This window comes from Oncorhynchus clarkii, chromosome 29 (assembly GCF_045791955.1).
Source record: "Oncorhynchus clarkii lewisi isolate Uvic-CL-2024 chromosome 29, UVic_Ocla_1.0, whole genome shotgun sequence".
Taxonomy (NCBI): domain Eukaryota; kingdom Metazoa; phylum Chordata; class Actinopteri; order Salmoniformes; family Salmonidae; genus Oncorhynchus; species Oncorhynchus clarkii.
Genome location: NC_092175.1, coordinates 43,351,300 through 43,369,885, shown reverse-complemented (window position 1 = coordinate 43,369,885; position 18,586 = coordinate 43,351,300). Strand labels below are relative to the sequence as shown.

General features: G+C 45.0%; 1 protein-coding gene across 3 annotated transcripts in view; it reads right to left on the bottom strand.

Moving 5' to 3' along the window:
* Positions 1-18,586, bottom strand: part of LOC139387900 (glutamate receptor, ionotropic, kainate 1a) — a 99,530-nt gene that overhangs the window by 52,298 nt on the left and 28,646 nt on the right. For all 3 annotated transcript variants that reach the window (XR_011629233.1, XM_071134251.1, XM_071134252.1), the window contains exons 4-8: positions 16,097-16,259; positions 12,679-12,860; positions 5,190-5,243; positions 4,080-4,253; positions 2,803-2,946 (exon numbers count right to left, since the gene is read on the bottom strand). Coding sequence is in view for 2 of the 3 variants with exons in the window: in XM_071134251.1 (XP_070990352.1) it covers positions 2,803-2,946; positions 4,080-4,253; positions 5,190-5,243; positions 12,679-12,860; positions 16,097-16,259 (717 nt within the window). In the remaining variant the exon portion in view is untranslated. The remainder of the gene's footprint in view (positions 1-2,802; positions 2,947-4,079; positions 4,254-5,189; positions 5,244-12,678; positions 12,861-16,096; positions 16,260-18,586) is intronic.

The window sequence follows — 18,586 nt, the reverse complement described above, 5'->3', positions numbered from 1 at the left end:
GTTTATTATGGATCCCCATTAGTTCCTGCCAAGGCAGCAGCTACTCTTCCTGGGGTTTATTATGGATCCCCATAAGTTCCTGCCAAGGCAGCAGCTACTCTTCCTGAGGTTTATTATGGATCCCCGTTAGTTCCTGTCAAGGCAGCAGCTACTCTTCCTGTGGTTTATTATGGATCCCCGTTAGTTCCTGCCAAGGCAGCAGCTACTCTTCCTGGGGTTTATTATGGATCCCCATTAGTTCCTGCCAAGGCAGCAGCTACTCTTCCCGGGGTTTATTATGGATCCCCATTAGTTCCTGTCAAGACAGCAGCTACTCTTCCTGAGGTTTATTATGGATCCCCATTAGTTCCTGCCAAGACAGCAGCTACTATTCCTGAGGTTTATTATGGATCCCCATTAGTTCCTGCCAAGACAGCAGCTACTCTTCCTGGGGTTTATTATGGATCCCCATTAGTTCCTGCCAAGGCAGCAGCTACTCTTCCTGGGGTTTATTATGGATCCCCATTAGTTCCTGCCAAGGCAGCAGCTACTCTTCCTGGGGTTTATTATGGATCCCCATAAGTTCCTGCCAAGGCAGCAGCTACTCTTCCTGAGGTTTATTATGGATCCCCGTTAGTTCCTGTCAAGGCAGCAGCTACTCTTCCTGTGGTTTATTATGGATCCCCTTTAGTTCCTGCCAAGGCAGCAGCTACTCTTCCTGGGGTTTATTATGGATCCCCATTAGTTCCTGTCAAGGCAGCAGCTACTTTTCCTGGGTTTTTTTATGGATCCCCATTAGTTCCTGCCAAGACTGCAGCTACTCTTCCTGGGGTTTATTATGGATCCCCATTAGTTCCTGTCAAGACAGCAGCTACTCTTCCTGAGGTTTATTATGGATCTCCATTAGTTCCTGCCAAGACAGCAGCTACTATTCCTGAGGTTTATTATGGATCCCCTTTAGTTCCTGTCAAGGCAGCAGCTACTCTTCCTGGGTTTATTATGGATCCCCATTAGTTCCACACATTTAGTGTGTTCCCTCAGACCACTCCTCCACTATCACATATCTACAATACAACATATATGTGTGCATAGAGTGCGCATGTTATCGTGTGTGTCTCTTCACAGTCCCTGCTGTTCCATAAGGTGTATTTTATATATGTTTTTTTCATCTGATTCTACTGCTTGCATCAGTTACCTGATGTGGAATAGAGTTCCATGTAGTCATGGCTTTATGTAGTACTGTGCACCTCCCATAGTCTGTTCTGGACTTGGGGACTGTGAAGAGACCTCTGGTGGCATGTCTTGTGGGGTCGTCATGGGTGTCTGAGCTGTGTGTTAGTAGTTTAAACAGACAGCTCGGTTTATTCAGCTTGTCAACACTTCTTACAAATACAAGTAGTGATGAAGTCAATCTCTCCTCCACTTTGAGCCATGAGAGATGGACATGCATGCCATTAATAGTAGCTCCACATGTACATTTAAGCTGTGCTGCCCTGATCTGAGCCAATTGTAATTTTCGTAAATCCCTCTTTATGGCACCTGACCACACGACTGAACAGTAGTCCAGGTGAGACAAAACTAGGGCCTGTAGGACCTGCCTTGTTGATAGTGTTGTTAAGAAGGCAGAGCAGCTCTTTATTATGGACTGACCATGACTGTTTACTATCCATAGCGACAGACAGAGCTCTCATTCCATTCCCATAGCGACAGACAGAGCTCTCATTCCATTCCCATAGCGACAGACAGAGCTCTCATTCCATTAACATAGCGACAGACAGAGCTCTCATACCACTAACATAGCGACAGACAGCTCTCATTCCATTAACATAGCGACAGACAGCTCTCATTCCATTAACATAGCGGCAGACAGCTCTCATTCCATTCCCATAGCGACAGACAGAGCTCTCATTCCATTAACATAGCGACAGACAGCTCTCATTCCATTCCCATAGCGACAGACAGAGCTCTCATTCCATTAACATAGCGACAGACAGAGCTCTCATTCCATTCCCGTAGCGACAGACAGAGCTCTCATTCCATTCCCGTAGCGACAGACAGAGCTCTCATTCCATTCCCATAGCGACAGACAGAGCTCTCATTCCATTAACATATTTTGTACCTTGTCTGCCTCCCTTTCTATTGGTCTTGACTTGAGCTATTGCTAGTGAAGTGCAACATTGTATCAAATCATCAACGGGGTTTTGTCCCGAAGCTGTCACTAGAGAACATGCAACATTAATTAGCCTATCGCAGGCCCTCGAGAGTTTCCCGCGCCAGTGAGGTGAGGACATACGGCTGTTTTGTTTTTACGACGTCTTCACTGGATACACGGAATCATCAGATCATGATATTTTGCACTTTCACTATGAAGCCTGGTGAAAAAAAATTACTGAGAAGCTCAGCTTATTAGTGATGGACGTGGTGAGTTATGACAATCAGAAATCAGGCATTGCCAAATGGGCACTTTCCTACTTTGTCATGCAACAGACCACGTAGGCCTACTTTCTGTGTGTGGTTATCAGGAAATTTATTTTTTGTATTTTTTATTTTACCTTTATTTTACTAGGCAAGTCAGTTAAGAACAAATTCTTACATTCAATGACGGTCTAGGAACAGTGGGTTAACTGCCTGTTCAGGGGCAGAACGGCAGATTTGTACCTTGTCAGCTCGGGGGTTTGAACTTGCAACCTTTCGGTTACTAGTCCAATGCTCTAACCTGCCGCCCCAGAAACCGGACATGCTCGTTGCTCACACGAAGGACTCTAAACAAAAGATAATGACATTTTTTGTTGTTGTTTGTTGACAAATAAAACGTTTACGAACCTCTTTGAAGAGGTTCATGAAGCGAGGTCCAAAGCGCCAGGGTTTGTGTCGGTGACACTGCAGGGAGCTGACCGTCATCTGAGTGGCTCGCTGTGACGCCACGGCAACCATGAACACCGCGTCATACATCAACGCCGCCTCCGTCTGGAACCAGGAACACATGGAGGAGAGAGGTTAAAACATTACATTATGTAGGTTAGTTATATTAATTATTTAGGATAGTTAGGGTTAGTTACATTAATTATTTAGGATAGTTAAGGTTAGTTACATGAATTATTTAGGATAGTTAAGGTTAGATACATTCATTATTTTGGTTAGGGTTAGTTACATTAATTATTTCGATTAGTTAAGGTTAGTTACATGAATTATTTAGGTTAGTTAGGGTTAGTTACATTAATTATTTAGGTTAGTTAAGGTTAGTTACATTAACTATTTAGGTTAGTTAGGGTTAGTAACATGAATTATTTAGGTTAGTGAGGGTTAGTTACATTAATTAATTAGGATGGTTAAGCTTAAAACATTACATTAACTATTTAGGTTAGTTAGGGTTAGTTACATTAATTATTTAGGTTAGTTAGGGTTAGTTACATGAATTATGTAGTTTAGTTAAGGTTAGTTACATAAATTATTTTGGTTAGTTAGGGTTAGTTACATTAATCATTTAGGATAGTTAGGGTTAGTTACATTAATTATTTAGGATAGTTAGGGTTAGTTACATGAATTATTTAGGATAGTTAAGGTTAGTTACATTAATTATTTAGGATAGTTAAGGTTAGTTACATTAATTATTTAGGATAGTTAAGGTTAGTTACATTCCTTATTTAGGTTAGTTAAGGTTAGTTACATTAATTATTTAGATTAGTTAGGGTTAGTTACATTAATTATTTGGGTTAGTTAGGGTTAGTTACAATAATTATGTAATTATGTATGTGTGTGTATGTGTGTGTGTTTGTAAGTGTATTTGTGTGTGTGTGTGTTTGCAAGTGTGTTTGTGTGTGTGTGTATGTGTGTGTATGTGTGTGTGTTTGTAAGTGTGTGTGTGTGTGTGTGTGTGTGTGGGTGTGTGTATGTGTGTGTATGTGTGTGTGTGTATGTGTGTGTGTGTATATTTGTCTGTGTATGTGTGTATGTGTGTGTGTGTATGTGTGTATGTGTGTGTGTGTGTATGTGTGAATGTGTGTGTATGTGTGTGTGTGTGTATGTGTGAATGTGTGTGTGTGTGTGTGTGTGTGTGTGTGTGTGTGTGTGTGTGTGTGTGTGTGTGTGTGTGTTCTAACCGTCATGACCCCCTCCATTAATCCACTCTCCTGTTTAGGTGGAGCCTGAAGCCTCTCCAGAGACCACTTCTCCATGGTGGAAGCTACATACGGGTCGTCTATATTCAACAGCCTGAAACCTGTCATATTCACCCCACTGTAGCGGTACGGCTCCAGGTCTAACGCAAACAGATCCTAGAGAGGTGGGGAGAGAGGGGGGGGTGGGGATAGAGGGGGGTTGGGAGAGATATGGAGGGACCGGTGGGGAGAGAGAGAGGGACGGGTGGGGATAGAGGGGGGGGTTGGGAGAGAGGGGGAGGGACCGGTGGGGAGAGAGAGAGGGACGGTGGGGAGAGAGAGGGAGAGGGGGAGAGCAGGGGAGAGAGAGTGAGAGGGACGGGTGGGGAGAGAGAAGGAGAGGGACGGGTGGGAAGAGAGCGGGAGAGGGACAGGTGAGGAGAGAGAGGGGTAGAGCAGGGGAGAGAGAGGGAGAGGGGGAGGGGGAGAGCAGGGGAGAGAGAGGGAGAGGGAGAGGGGGAGAGCAGGGGAGAGAGAGGGAGAGGGGGAGAGCAGGGGAGAGTGAGGGGGAGGGTGAGATTAGGGGAGAGAGAGGGAGAAGGGGAGAGCAGGGGAGAGGGAGAGCAGGGGAGAGAGAGGGAGAGGGGGAGAGCAGGGGAGAGAGAGGGGGAGAGCAGGGGAGAGAGAGGGAGAGGGGGAGAGCAGGGGAGAGAGAGGGAGAGGGGGAGAGCAGGGGAGAGAGAGGGAGAGGGGGAGAGCAGGGGAGAGAGAGGGAGAGGGGGAGAGCAGGAGAGAGAGAGGGGGAGGGAGAGAGAGGGGGAGGGAAAGGGAGATTAAGAATAAAAAGATGACCTGTAATAAAATGGAAGACGATGTGTCTGAACACCTATATGTTATTCACATTTATATTCTGTTTATTTTTTAAAGTTTATAAAAGTGCACATTCAGAGCTTCATAATAATAATAAGAATATGTAACATTTGCAATTTAATCTAAAGAAACGTAGTCATGCGTGCGTACAAATGGTATATCATGTACTTTAACTGGAGATGTTAAGCTGCTTTGAAAGCTGACAAGAAAGTTTGACGAGTGATTCAGGAATTCAGAGCTCACCAATGTAGTGAAGAAGAAGTGATGGTATTCTGTCATCATTCCCATCGACGAGAGCTGTGAAGGAAAGAAGAACCGGACAGTTCTCAATCGACTCCCACTGGGTGGTTCTCAATTGACTCCCACTGGGTGGTTCTCAATCGACTCCCACTGGGTGGTTCTCAATCGACTCCCACTGGGTGGTTCTCAATTGACTCCCACTGGGTGGTTCTCAATAGACTCCCACTGGGTGGTTCTCAATTGACTCCCACTGGGTGGTTCTCAATCGACTCCCACTGGGTGGTTCTCATTTGACTCCCACTGGGTGGTTCTCAATAGACTCCCACTAGACAGTTCTCAATCGACTCCCACTGGGTGGTTCTCATTTGACTCCCACTGGGTGGTTCTCAATCGACTCCCACTGGGTGGTTCTCAATTGACTCCCACTGGGTGGTTCTCAATTGACTCCCACTGGGTGGTTCTCAATCGACTCCCACTAGACAGTTCTCAATAGACTCCCACTAGACAGTTCTCAATAGACTCCCACTAGACAGTTCTCAATAGACTCCCACTGGACAGTTCTCAATCGACTCCCACTAGACAGTTCTCAATAGACTCCCACTAGACAGTTCTCAATAGACTCCCACTAGACAGTTCTCAATAGACTCCCACTGGACAGTTCTCAATAGACTCCCACTGGACAGTTCTCAATAGACTCCCACTAGACAGTTCTCAATAGACTCCCACTGGACAGTTCTCAATAGACTCCCACTGGACAGTTCTCAGTAGACTCCCACTAGACAGTTCCCAATAGACTCCCACTGGACAGTTCTCAGTAGACTCCCACTAGACAGTTCCCAATAGACTCCCACTAGACAGTTCCCAATAGACTCCCACTGGACAGTTCCCAATAGACTCCCACTGGACAGTTCTCAGTAGACTCCCACTAGACAGTTCCCAATAGACTCCCACTGGACAGTTCTCAGTAGACTCCCACTAGACAGTTCCCAATAGACTCCCACTAGACAGTTCCCAATAGACTCCCACTGGACAGTTCCCAATAGACTCCCACTGGACAGTTCTCAGTAGACTCCCACTAGACAGTTCCCAATAGACTCCCACTGGACAGTTCTCAATAGACTTCCACTGGACAGTTCCCAATAGACTCCCACTAGACAGTGCTCAATAGACTCCCTCTAGACAGTTCTCAATAGACTCCCACTAGACAGTTCTCAATAGACTCCCATTAGACAATAGACTCCCACTAGACAGTTCTCAATAGACTCCCACTAGACAGTTCTCAATCGACTCCCACTGGGTGGTTCTCAATAGACTCCCACTGGACAGTTCTCAATAGACTCCCACTGGACAGTTTTTTTATTTTTATTTTTTTATTTCACCTTTATTTAACCAGGTAGGCTAGTTGAGAACAAGTTCTCATTTGCAACTGCGACCTGGCCAAGATAAGGCATAGCAGTGTGAACAGACAACACAGAGTTACACATGGAGTAAACAATTAACAAGTCAATAACACAGTAGAAAAAAGGGGAGTCTATATATACATTGTGTGCAAAAGGCATGAGAAGGTAGGCAAATAATTACAATTATGCAGATTAACACTGGAGTGATAAATGATCAGATGGTTATGTAAAGGTAGAGATATTGGCGTGCAAAAGAGCAGAAAAATAAATAAATAAAAACAGTATGGGGATGAGGTAGGTGAAAATGGGTGGGCTATTTACCAATAGACTATGTACAGCTGCAGTGATCGGTTAGCTGCTCAGATAGCAGATGTTTGAAGTTGGTGAGGGAGATAAAAGTCTCCAACTTCAGTGATTTTTGCAATTCGTTCCAATCACAGGCAGCAGAGAACTGGAACGAAAGGCGGCCAAATGAGGTGTTGGCTTTAGGGATGATCAGTGAGATACACCTGCTGGAGCGCGTGCTACGGATGGGTGTTGCCATCGTAACCAGTGAACTGAGATAAGGCGGAGCTTTACCTAGCATGGACTTGTAGATGAGCTGGAGCCAGTGGGTCTGGCGACGAATATGTAGCGAGGGCCAGCCGATTAGAGCATACAAGTCGCAGTGGTGGGTGGTATAAGGTGCTTTAGTGACAAAACGGATGGCACTGTGATAAACTGCATCCAGTTTGCTGAGTAGAGTGTTGGAAGCAATTTTGTAGATGACATCGCCGAAGTCGAGGATCGGTAGGATAGTCAGTTTTACTAGGGTAAGTTTGGCGGCGTGAGTGAAGGAGGCTTTGTTGCGGAATAGAAAGCCGACTCTTGATTTGATTTTCGATTGGAGATGTTTGATATGGGTCTGGAAGGAGAGTTTAGAGTCTAGCCAGACACCTAGGTACTTATAGATGTCCACATATTCAAGGTCGGAACCATCCAGGGTGGTGATGCTGGTCAGGCGTGCGGGTGCAGGCAGCGAACGGTTGAAAAGCATGCATTTGGTTTTACTAGCGTTTAAGAGCAGTTGGAGGCCACGGAAGGAGTGCTGTATGGCATTGAAGCTCGTTTGGAGGTTAGATAGCACAGTGTCCAAGGACGGGCCGGAAGTATATAGAATGGTGTCGTCTGCGTAGAGGTGGATCAGGGAATCGCCCGCAGCATGAGAAACATCATTGATATATACAGAGAAAAGAGTCGGCCCGAGAATTGAACCCTGTGGCACCCCCATAGAGACTGCCAGAGGACCGGACAGCATGCCCTCCGATTTGACACACTGAACTCTGTCTGCAAAGTAATTGGTGAACCAGGCAAGGCAGTCATCCGAAAAACCGAGGCTACTGAGTCTGCCAATAAGAATACGGTGATTGACAGAGTCGAAAGCCTTGGCAAGGTCTATGAAGACGGCTGCACAGTACTGTCTTTTATCGATGGCGGTTATGATATCGTTTAGCACCTTGAGCGTGGCTGAGGTACACCCGTGACCAGCTCGGAAACCAGATTGCACAGCGGAGAAGGTTCTCAATAGACTCCCACTGGACAGTTCTCAATAGACTCCCACTGGACAGTTCTCAATAGACTCCCACTAGACAGTTCTCAATCGACTCCCACTGGGTGGTTCCCAATAGACTCCCACTGGACAGTTCTCACTGGGTGGCTCTTCTCATTATAAAACATCAATAACTTTTTAGGAAACGGCATGAAAACCAAAAAGGCATTTAGCCACACGTGTGTGTGTGTGTGTGTGTGTGTGTGTGTGTGTGTGTGTGTGTGTGTGTGTGTGTGTGTGAGTGTGTGTGTGTGTGTGTGTGTGTGTGTGTGTGTGTGTGTGTGTGTGTGTGTGTGTGTGTGTGTGTGTGTGTGTCCAATGTGTAGGGATAGCAGCACAATATCGTTAAATATCCACAGAGAAATGCATAATAATTCCCATTAACCATTTCCATAACACAACTACATAGTACATCTTCAGTTTACTCCCCCTGTAACGTGTAGTGTGTGGTATAATGTACTAATCTGTATCAAATCAAATTTGATTGGTCACATACACATATTTAGCAGATGTGATTGGTCACATACACATATTTAGCAGATGTGATTGGTCACATGCACATATTTAACAGATGTGATTGGTCACATACACATATTTAGCAGATGTTATTGGTCACATGCACATATTTAACAGATGTGATTGGTCACATACACATATTTAGCAGATGTGATTGGTCACATGCACATATTTAGCAGATGTGATTGGTCACATACACATATTTAGTAGATGTGATTGGTCACATGCACATATTTAGCAGATGTGATTGGTCACATACACATATTTAGTAGATGTGATTGGTCACATGCACATATTTAACAGATGTGATTGGTCACATACACATATTTAGCAGATGTTATTGGTCACATGCACATATTTAACAGATGTGATTGGTCACATACACATATTTAGCAGATGTTATTGGTCACATGCACATATTTAACAGATGTGATTGGACACATACACATATTTAGCAGATGTGATTGGTCACATACACATATTTAGCAGATGTTATTGGTCACATGCACATATTTAGCAGATGTGATTGGTCACATACACATATGTAACAGATGTGATTGGTCACATACACATATTTAGCAGATGTGATTGGTCACATACACATATTTAGCAGATGTTATTGGTCACATGCACATATTTAGCAGATGTGATTGGTCACATACACATATGTAACAGATGTGATTGGTCACATACACATATTTAGCAGATGTTATTGGTCACATGCACATATTTAACAGATGTGATTGGTCACATACACATATTTAGCAGATGTGATTGGTCACATACACATATTTAGCAGATGTGATTGGTCACATACACATGGTTAGTAGATGTTATTGGTCACATACACATATTTAGCAGATGTGATTGGTCACACACACATGGTTAGTAGATGTTATTGGTCACATACACATATTTAGCAGATGTTATTGGTCACATGCACATATTTAGCAGATGTTATTGGTCACATGCACATATTTAGCAGATGTTATTGGTCACATACACATATTTAACAGATGTTATTGCCGGGTGTAGTGAAATGCTTGTGTTCCTAGCTCCAGCAGTGCAGTAGTATCTAACAATTCACAACAATACACGCAAATCTAAAGTAAAAGAATGCAATTAAGAAATATATAAATATTAGGACGAGCAATGTTGGAGTGGCATTGTACTGTACTGAAATATAGTGGAATAGAATACAGTAAATACATATGAGATGAGTAAAGCAGTATGTAAACATTATTAAAGTGACTAGTGTTCCATTATTAAAGTGGCCAGTGATTCCATGTCTATGTAAATGGGACAGCCGCCTCTAAGGTGCAGGGTTGAGTAACCAGGTGGTAGACGGCTAGTGATGGCTATTAAACAGTCTGATGGCCTTGAGATAGAAGCAGTCTCAGTTTCAGTCTCTCGGTCCCAGCTTTGATGCACCTGTATTGACCTCGCCTTCTGGATGATAACGGGGTGAACAGGCAGTGGCTCGGGTGGTTGTTGTCCTTGATGATCTTTTTGGCCTTCCTGTGACATCGGGTGGTGTAGGTGTCCTGGAAGGCAGGTAGTTTGCCACCGGTGATGCGTTAGGGAGACTGCACTCCCCTCTGGAGAGCCCTGCGGTTGCGGGCAGTGCAGTTGCCGTACCAGGCGGTGATACAGCCCGACAAGATGCTCTCAATTGTGCATCTGTAAAAGTTTGTGAGGGTCTTAGGTGACAAGCCACATTTCTTCAGCCTCCTGAGGTTGAAGAGACGCTGTTGCGCCTTCTTCACCACACTGTGTGTGGGTGGACCATTTCAGATCGTCAGTGATGTGTACGCCGAGGAACTTGAAGCTTTTCACCTTCTCCACTGCGGTCCCGTCGATGTGGATGGGGCGTGCGCTCTCTGCTGTTTCCTGAAGTCCACGATCAGCTCCTTTGTTTTGTTGACGTTGAGGGAGAGGTTATTTTCCAGGGCCAGGGCCCTCCTCCCTGTAGGCTTTGTCGTCATTGTTGGTTATCAGGCATGTAACTGTTGTGTCATCTGCAAACTTGATGATTGAGTTGGAGGCGTGCGTGACCACGCAGTCATGGGTGAACAGGGATTACAGGAGGGGGCTGAGCACGCACCCTTGTGGGACCCCAGTGTTGAGGATCAGCAAAGAGGAGGTGTTGTTTCCTACCTTCACCACCTGGGGGCGGTCCGTCAGGAAGTCCAGGACCAAGTTGCACAGGGCAGGGTTCAGACCCAGGGCCCCAAGCTAAATGGTGAGCTTGGAGGGTACTGTATTGTTGAAGGCTGAGCTGTAGTCAATGAACAGCATTCTTACATAGGTATTCTTCTTGTATTATTCTTGTCCAGATGGGATAGGGCAGGTTGCAGAGTGATGGCGATTGCATCGTCTGTGGATCTATTGGAGCGGTATGCAAATTGGAGTGGGTCTAGGGTGGCAGGTAAGGTAGAGGTGATATGATCCCTGACTAGTCTCTCATATCACTTCAGGATGACAGAAATGAGTGCTACGGGGCGATAGTCATTTAGTTCAGTTACCTTTGCATTCTTGGGTACAGGAACAATGGTGAAGCAAGAGAAGACAGCAGACTGGAATAGGGAGAGATTGAAATATGTCCGTAAACACTCCAGCCAGCTGGTCTGCGCATACTCTGAGGACGCGGCGAGGGTTAAAACATTTAAATGTCTTACTCATTTCGGGCCACGGAGAACGAAAGAGCAGGCCACGTCGGGTGGCACTGTATTATCTTCAAAGCGGGTGAAGAAGGTGTTTAGCTTGTCCGGGAGCAAGACGTCGTTGTCCGCGACGTGGCTGGTTTTCCCTTTGTAGTCCCTGATTGTCTGTAGACCCTGCCACATATGTATCGTGTCTGAGCTGTTAAAATTGCGACTCCACGTTGTCTCTTTATGTTTTGTCTGTTTGATTCCCAGTCACGATGTCATGGTTAAATGCTGTGGTTTCAGTTTTTGTGCGAATGCTGCCATCTATCCACGGTTTCTGATTTGGGTAGGTTTTAATTGTCACAGTAGGAACAACATCTGCTATACACATCCTGATGAACTCAGTCACCGTGTCCGTGTATACGTCGATGTTATTCTCAGAGGCTACCCGGGAACATATCCCAGTCCGCGTGATCAAAACAATCTTGAAGCATGGATTCTGATTGGTCAGACCAGCGTTGAACAGTCCTTACCATGGGTGCTTCTTGTTTGAGTTTCTGCCTATACGAAGGGATGAGCAAAACGGAGTCATGATCTGATTTGCCGAAGGGTGGGCAGGGGAGGGCCTTGTAGGCATCCCGGAAGTTGGAGTAGTACAGTCAACGTGTTGATAAAACTTCGGTAGCATTTTCCTCAAATTTGCTTTGTTAAAATCACTTCGCAAAGCCGTGTTAGCTATCACTCCAGAAAGCCACGTTAGCTATCACTCCACAAAGCGGCGTTAGCTATCACTCCACAAAGCCGCATTAGCCATCACTCCACAAAAGCCATGGTCCTGTGCTACCTGAGTATCTTGGTGCCAGAGTGGTAGGGTTAGGTTTAGGGTCAGGGTTAGAGTTAGGGTCAGGGTTAGAGTTAGGGTCAGAGATAGGGTTAGAGTTAGGTTTAGGGTCAGGGTTAGAGTTAGGGTCAGGGTTAGAGTTAGGGTCAGAGATAGGGTTAGAGTTAGGTTTAGGGTCAGGGTTAGAGTTAGGGTCAGGGTTAGAGTTAGGTTTAGGGTCAGGGTTAGAGCTACGGTCAGGGTTAGAGTTAGGGTCGGGGTTGCTAGAGTTACGGTCAGGGTTAGAGTAAGGGTCGGGGTTGCTAGTCAGGGTTAGAGTTAGGGTCAGGGTTGCTAGGGTTACGGTCAGGGTTAGAGTTAGGGTCAGGGTTGCTAGAGTTACGGTCAGGGTTAGAGTTAGGGTCAGGGTTAGAGTTAGGGTCGGGGTTGCTAGGGTTACGGTCAGGGTTAGAGTTAGGGTCGGGGTTGCTAGGGTTACGGTCAGGGTTAAGGGCGGTACCTGTTTGAGTATCTCTGCGGAGGTCCGGTAGGAGCAGTCAAACAAGATATAGAACTCTTTGTCTTTCTTCATCTCCTTCAGAAGAGGTCTGGCATCAATCTCTCCAGGTGGAAGCTGCCGTATCCTGATCTTCAGGTTCAACTTAGACGGAGCCTTGATCAACTCCTGCATCCGCATCAGACCTGTGGAACACAACATATCATACAATATAGTATGGTTAGACCTAGTAGTTCTATACTGGAGAACTCTAAACAGTATCCCTGCCTGAGATTGTACCCAGCTGAGGTTCCATGGTTGTACCCAGCTGAGGTTCCATGGTTGTACCCAGCTGAGGTTTCATGGTTGTACCCAGCTGAGGTTTCATGGTTGTACACAGCTGAGGTTCCATGGTTGTACACAGCTGAGGTTCATTGGTTGCACACAGCTGAGGTTCCATGGTTGCACACAGCTGAGGTTCAATGGTTGTACCCACTACACAGCTGCGCTTCCATGGTTGCACCCACTACACAGCTGAGGTTCCATGGTTGTACACAGCTGAGGTTCCATGGTTGTACCCAGCTGAGGTTCCATGGTTGTACCCAGCTGAGGTTCCATGGTTGTACCCAGCTGAGGTTCCATGGTTGCACCCAGCTGAGGTTCCATGGTTGCACCCAGCTGAGGTTCCATGGTTGCACACAGCTGAGGTTCCATGGTTGTACTCAGCTGAGGTTCCATGGTTGTACCCAGCTGAGGTTCCATGGTTGTACCCAGCTGAGGTTCCATGGTTGTACCCAGCTGAGGTTCCATGGTTGTACCCAGCTGAGGTTTCATGGTTGTACCCAGCTGAGGTTCCATATTCATATTTTACCCAGGTATTATTTGCGTTTCCATCCCAAATGGCACCCTATTCCCTACATAGTGCACTACTTTAGACCAGAGCCCTATGCTACCCTATTCCCTATATAGTGCACTACTGTTTACCAGAGCCCTATGCTACCCTATTCCCTATATAGTGCACTACTGTTGACCAGGGACCATAATGCATTGCACTATGTAGGGAATAGTGTGCCATTTGGGGATGCAACCATTGTGTTTAAATTAAACTTTCCTACATGCAATAAGAACAATGACCTCAGATTCATCTTGAAGAACTTTGTCTCGGTCTCTCACTTTGTCTCGGTCTCTCACTTCGTCTCGGGCTCTCACTTCGTCTCGGGCTCTCACTTCGTCTCGGGCTCTCACTTTGTCTCGGCCTCTCACTTTGTCTCGGCCTCTCACTTTGTCTCGGGGTCTCACTTTGTCTCGGGGTCTCACTTTGTCTCGGGCTCTCACTTTGTCTCGGTCTCTCACTTTGTCTCGAGCTCTCACTTTGTCTCGGGCTCTCACTTTGTCTCGGGGTCTCACTTTGTCTCGGTCTCTCACTTTGTCTCGGGCTCTCGGGCTCTCACTTTGTCTCAGTCTCTCACTTTGTCTCGGTCTCTCACTTTGTCTCGGGCTCTCGGGCTCTCACTTTGTCTCAGTCTCTCACTTTGTCTCGGTCTCTCACTTTGTCTCGGTCTCTCACTTTGTCTCGGTCTCTCACTTTGTCTCGGTCTCTCACTTTGTCTCGGTCTCTCACTTTGTCTCGGGCTCTCGGGCTCTCACTTTGTCTCGGTCTCTCACTTTGTCTCGGTCTCTCTCTCTCTCTCTCTCAATTCAATTCAATTCAAAGGGGCTTTATTGTCACAGGAAACGTGTTTACATTGCGAAAGCAAGTGAAATAAATAATAAACAAAAGTGAAATTAACAATAAAAATTAACAGTAAATATTACACTCACAAACGTCATATTATGTATATATACAGTGTTGTAACGATGTACAAATAGTTCAAGAACAAAAGGGAAAATAAATAAACATAAATATGGGTTGTATTTACAGTGGTGTTTGTTCTTCACTGGTTGCCCTTTTCTTGTGGCAACAGGTCACACATCTTGCTGCTGTTATGGCACACTTTGGTATTTCACCCAATAGATATGAGAGTTTATAAAAAAAATTGATTTGTTTTCGAATTGGGTCTGTCTAATCTGATGGAAATATGTCTCTCTAATATGGTCATACATTTGGCAGGAGGTTAGGAAGTGCAGCTCAGTTTCCACCTCATTTTGTGGGCAGTGTGCACATAGCCAGGTCTGCCTACAGTAGCCTCTCTGAATAGCAAGGCTATGCTCACCAAGATTTTGTTAATTTGGGATCAGTCACAGTGGTCAGGTGTTCTGCCACTGTGTACTCTCTGTTTAGAGCCAAATAGCATTCTAGTTTGCTCAGTTTTTTTTTGTTAATTACTTGACACATTGGAAATAATTATATTTTGTTTACTCATGATTATGTTGGGTCTTTGTGTGTATCTCTCTGTGTGTGTGTGTTTCACTCACTCACTTAGAAGCCCGACCATGTTGGCTCAGACCAGAGAACCAAGTGAAAATCTGTTGGATGCCACCTAGAGAACAGATGGTAGAGGCTGGGTGACCTCTGGTACTGACACACAACAAGCCCCTCATATAAAACGATGCACCACAGAATGAATAGGTTAATTAATACAGTACATACGTACATGAAATCAGCAAAAAATAAACATCCCTTTTTCAGGACCCTGTCTTTTATAGATAATTCATAAAAATACAAATAACTTCACAGATCTTCATTGTAAAGGGTTTAAACACTGTTTCCCATGCTTGTTCAATGAACCATAAACGATTCATGAACATGCACCTGTAGAACGGTCGTTAAGACACTAACAGCTTACAGACGGTAGGCAATTAAGGTCACAGTTATGAAAACGTAGGACACTAAAGAGGCCTTTCTACTGACTCTGTAACACACCAAAAGAAAGATGCCCAGGGTCCCTGCTCATCTGCGTGAACGTGCCTTAGGCAGGCTGCAAGGAGGCATGAGGACTGCAGATGTGGCCAGGGCAATTAATTGCAATGTCCGTACTGTGAGACGCCTAAGACAGCGCTACGTGGAGACAGGACGGACAGCTGATCGTCCTCGCAGTGGCAGACCACGTGTAACAACACCTGCACAGGATCGGTCCATCCGAACATCACACCTGCGGGACAGGTACAGGATGGCAACAACTGCCCGAGTTACTCCAGGAACGCACAAATTCCTCCATCAGTGCTCAGACTGTCCGCTATAGGCTGAGAGAAGCTGGACTGAGGGTTTGTAGGCCTGTTGTAAGGCAAAGCTATCATCAAGGCAAAGCATGGCTAATTTGAAGAATATAGTTTTGATGTCTTCACTATTATTCTACAATGTAGGAAATAGTCAAAATAAAAACCCTTGAATGAGTAGGTGTCCAAACTTTTGACTGGTACTGTGTGTGTGTGTGTGTGTGTGTGTGTGTGTGTGTGTGTGTGTGTGTCTGTGTGCGTGTGTGTGTGTGTGTTCTGTTCCTACCTGTGCTATCCTCGTAGACCACTGTTAGGCTCTTCCACTTGAAGAAAGTCACTATGTCCAGTATGGCTCTGGAGATTGCAGTGTATTCTGGGTAGAGATTGATGTAAAATGTGTCTCTGTTGTCCACTGACGGGTGTTTCCAGCGCGTCTGGATGTGGGGTACCTTAGCCGGGACGAACAATACAAGTTAAAATGTTAATTTAAATGTATTCTCGTTTCTATTTTTCTCCCCTACCTCATAATGTTGTAAACACAACGTAAAGCAAGATTGTAGTCGGGATAATCTGTAACAATCAAAAACACCGGTGTAATAAGTATATGAATGTAAAAACACCCTCCTCTCCTTTGGTTTGTTATGTTGTTGTGTCGTCTTGTCATGTTGTCACGGTATGGGGTCATGCTGTCATGCTATGGGGTCATGCTGTCATGTTATGGTGTCATGTCCTCATGGAGTCATGTTATGGTGTCATGTCCTCATGGTGTCATGGTATGGTGTCATGTCATCATGGTGTCATGTTATGGTGTCATGTCATCATGGTGTCATATTATGGTGTCATGTCATGGTGTCATGTTATGGTGTCATGTTATGGTGTCATGTTATCATGGTGTCATGTCATCATGGTGTCATGTTATGGTGTCATGTCATCATGGTATCATGTTATGGTGTCATGTCATCATGGTGTCATGCTATGGTGTCATGCCATCATGGTGTCATGTCATCATGGTGTCATGTTATGGTGTCATGTTATCATGGTGTTATCATGGTGTCATGTTATCGTGGTGTCATGTCATCATGGTGTCATGTCATGGTGCCATGTCATCATGGTGTCTGTCATATTATGGTGTCATGCTATGGTGTCATGTCATCGTGGTGTCATGTCATCATGGTGTCATGTTATGGTGTAATGCCATCATGGTGTCATGCTATGGTGTCATGTCATCATGGTGTCATGCTATGGTGTCATGTCATCATGGTGTCATGTCATGGTGTCATGTCATCATGGTGTCATATTATGGTGTCATGCTATGGTGTCATGCTATGGTGTCATGTTATCATGGTGTCATGTCATCATGGTGTCATGTTATGGTGGCATGTCATCATGGTGTCATGCTATGGTGTCATGTTATGGTGTCATGTCCTCATGGTGTCATGTCATCATGGTGTCATGTTATGGTGTCATGGCATCATGGTGTCTTGTTATGGTGTTATCATGGTGTCATGTTATCATGGTGTCATGTCATCATGGTGTCATGTCATCATGGTGTCATGTTATGGTGTCATGTTATCATGGTGTCATGTCATCATGGTGTCATGTTATGGTGTCATGTCATCATGGTGTCATGTTATGGTGTCATGTCATCATGGTGTCATGTTATGGTGTCATGTTATCATGGTGTTATCATGGTGTCATGTCATCATGGTGTCATGTTATCATGGTGTCATGTCATCATGGTGTCATGTTATGGTGTCATGTTATCATGGTGTCATGTCATCATGGTGTCATGTTATGGTGTCGTGTCATCATGGTGTCATGCTATGGTGTCATGTTATGGTGTCATGGCATCATGGTGTCATGCTATGGTGTCATGCTATGGTGTCATGTCATCATGGTGTCATGTTATGGTGTCATGTTATCATGGTGTTATCATGGTGTCATGTCATCATGGTGTCATGTTATCATGGTGTCATGTCATCATGGTGTCATGTTATGGTGTCATGTTATCATGGTGTCATGTCATCATGGTGTCATGTTATGGTGTCATGTCATCATGGTGTCATGCTATGGTGTCATGTTATGGTGTCATGGCATCATGGTGTCATGCTATGGTGTCATGCTATGGTGTCATGCTATCATGGTGATTTGTTATGGTGTCATGTCATCATGGTGTCATGTTAAGGTGTCATGTCATGATGTCATGTCATCATGGTGTCATGTTATGGTGTCATGTTATCATGGTGTCATATTATGGTGTCATGTCATCATGGTGTCATGTTAGGGTGTCATGTTATGGTGTCATGCTATGGTGTCATGTTATCATGGTGTCATGTTATGGTGTCATGTTATCATGGTGTCATGTCATCATGGTGTCATGCTATGGTGTCATGTCATCATGGTGTCATGTTATAGTGTCATGTCATCATGGTGTCATGTTATCATGGTGTCATGTTATGGTGTCATGTCATCATGGTGTCATGTCATGGTGTCATGTTATGATGTCATGTCATCATGGTGTCATGTTAGGGTGTCATGCTATGGTGTCATGCTATGGCGTCATGTTATCAAGGTGTCATGTTATGGTGTCATGTCATGGTGTCATGTCATCATGGTGTCATATTATGGTGTAATGCTATGGTGTCATGCTATGGGCGGCAGGGTAGCCTAGTGGTTAGAGCGTTGGACTAGTAACCGGAAGGTTGCGAGTTCAAACCCCCGAGCTGACAAGGTACAAATCTGTCGTTCTGCCCCTGAACAGGCAGTTAACCCACTG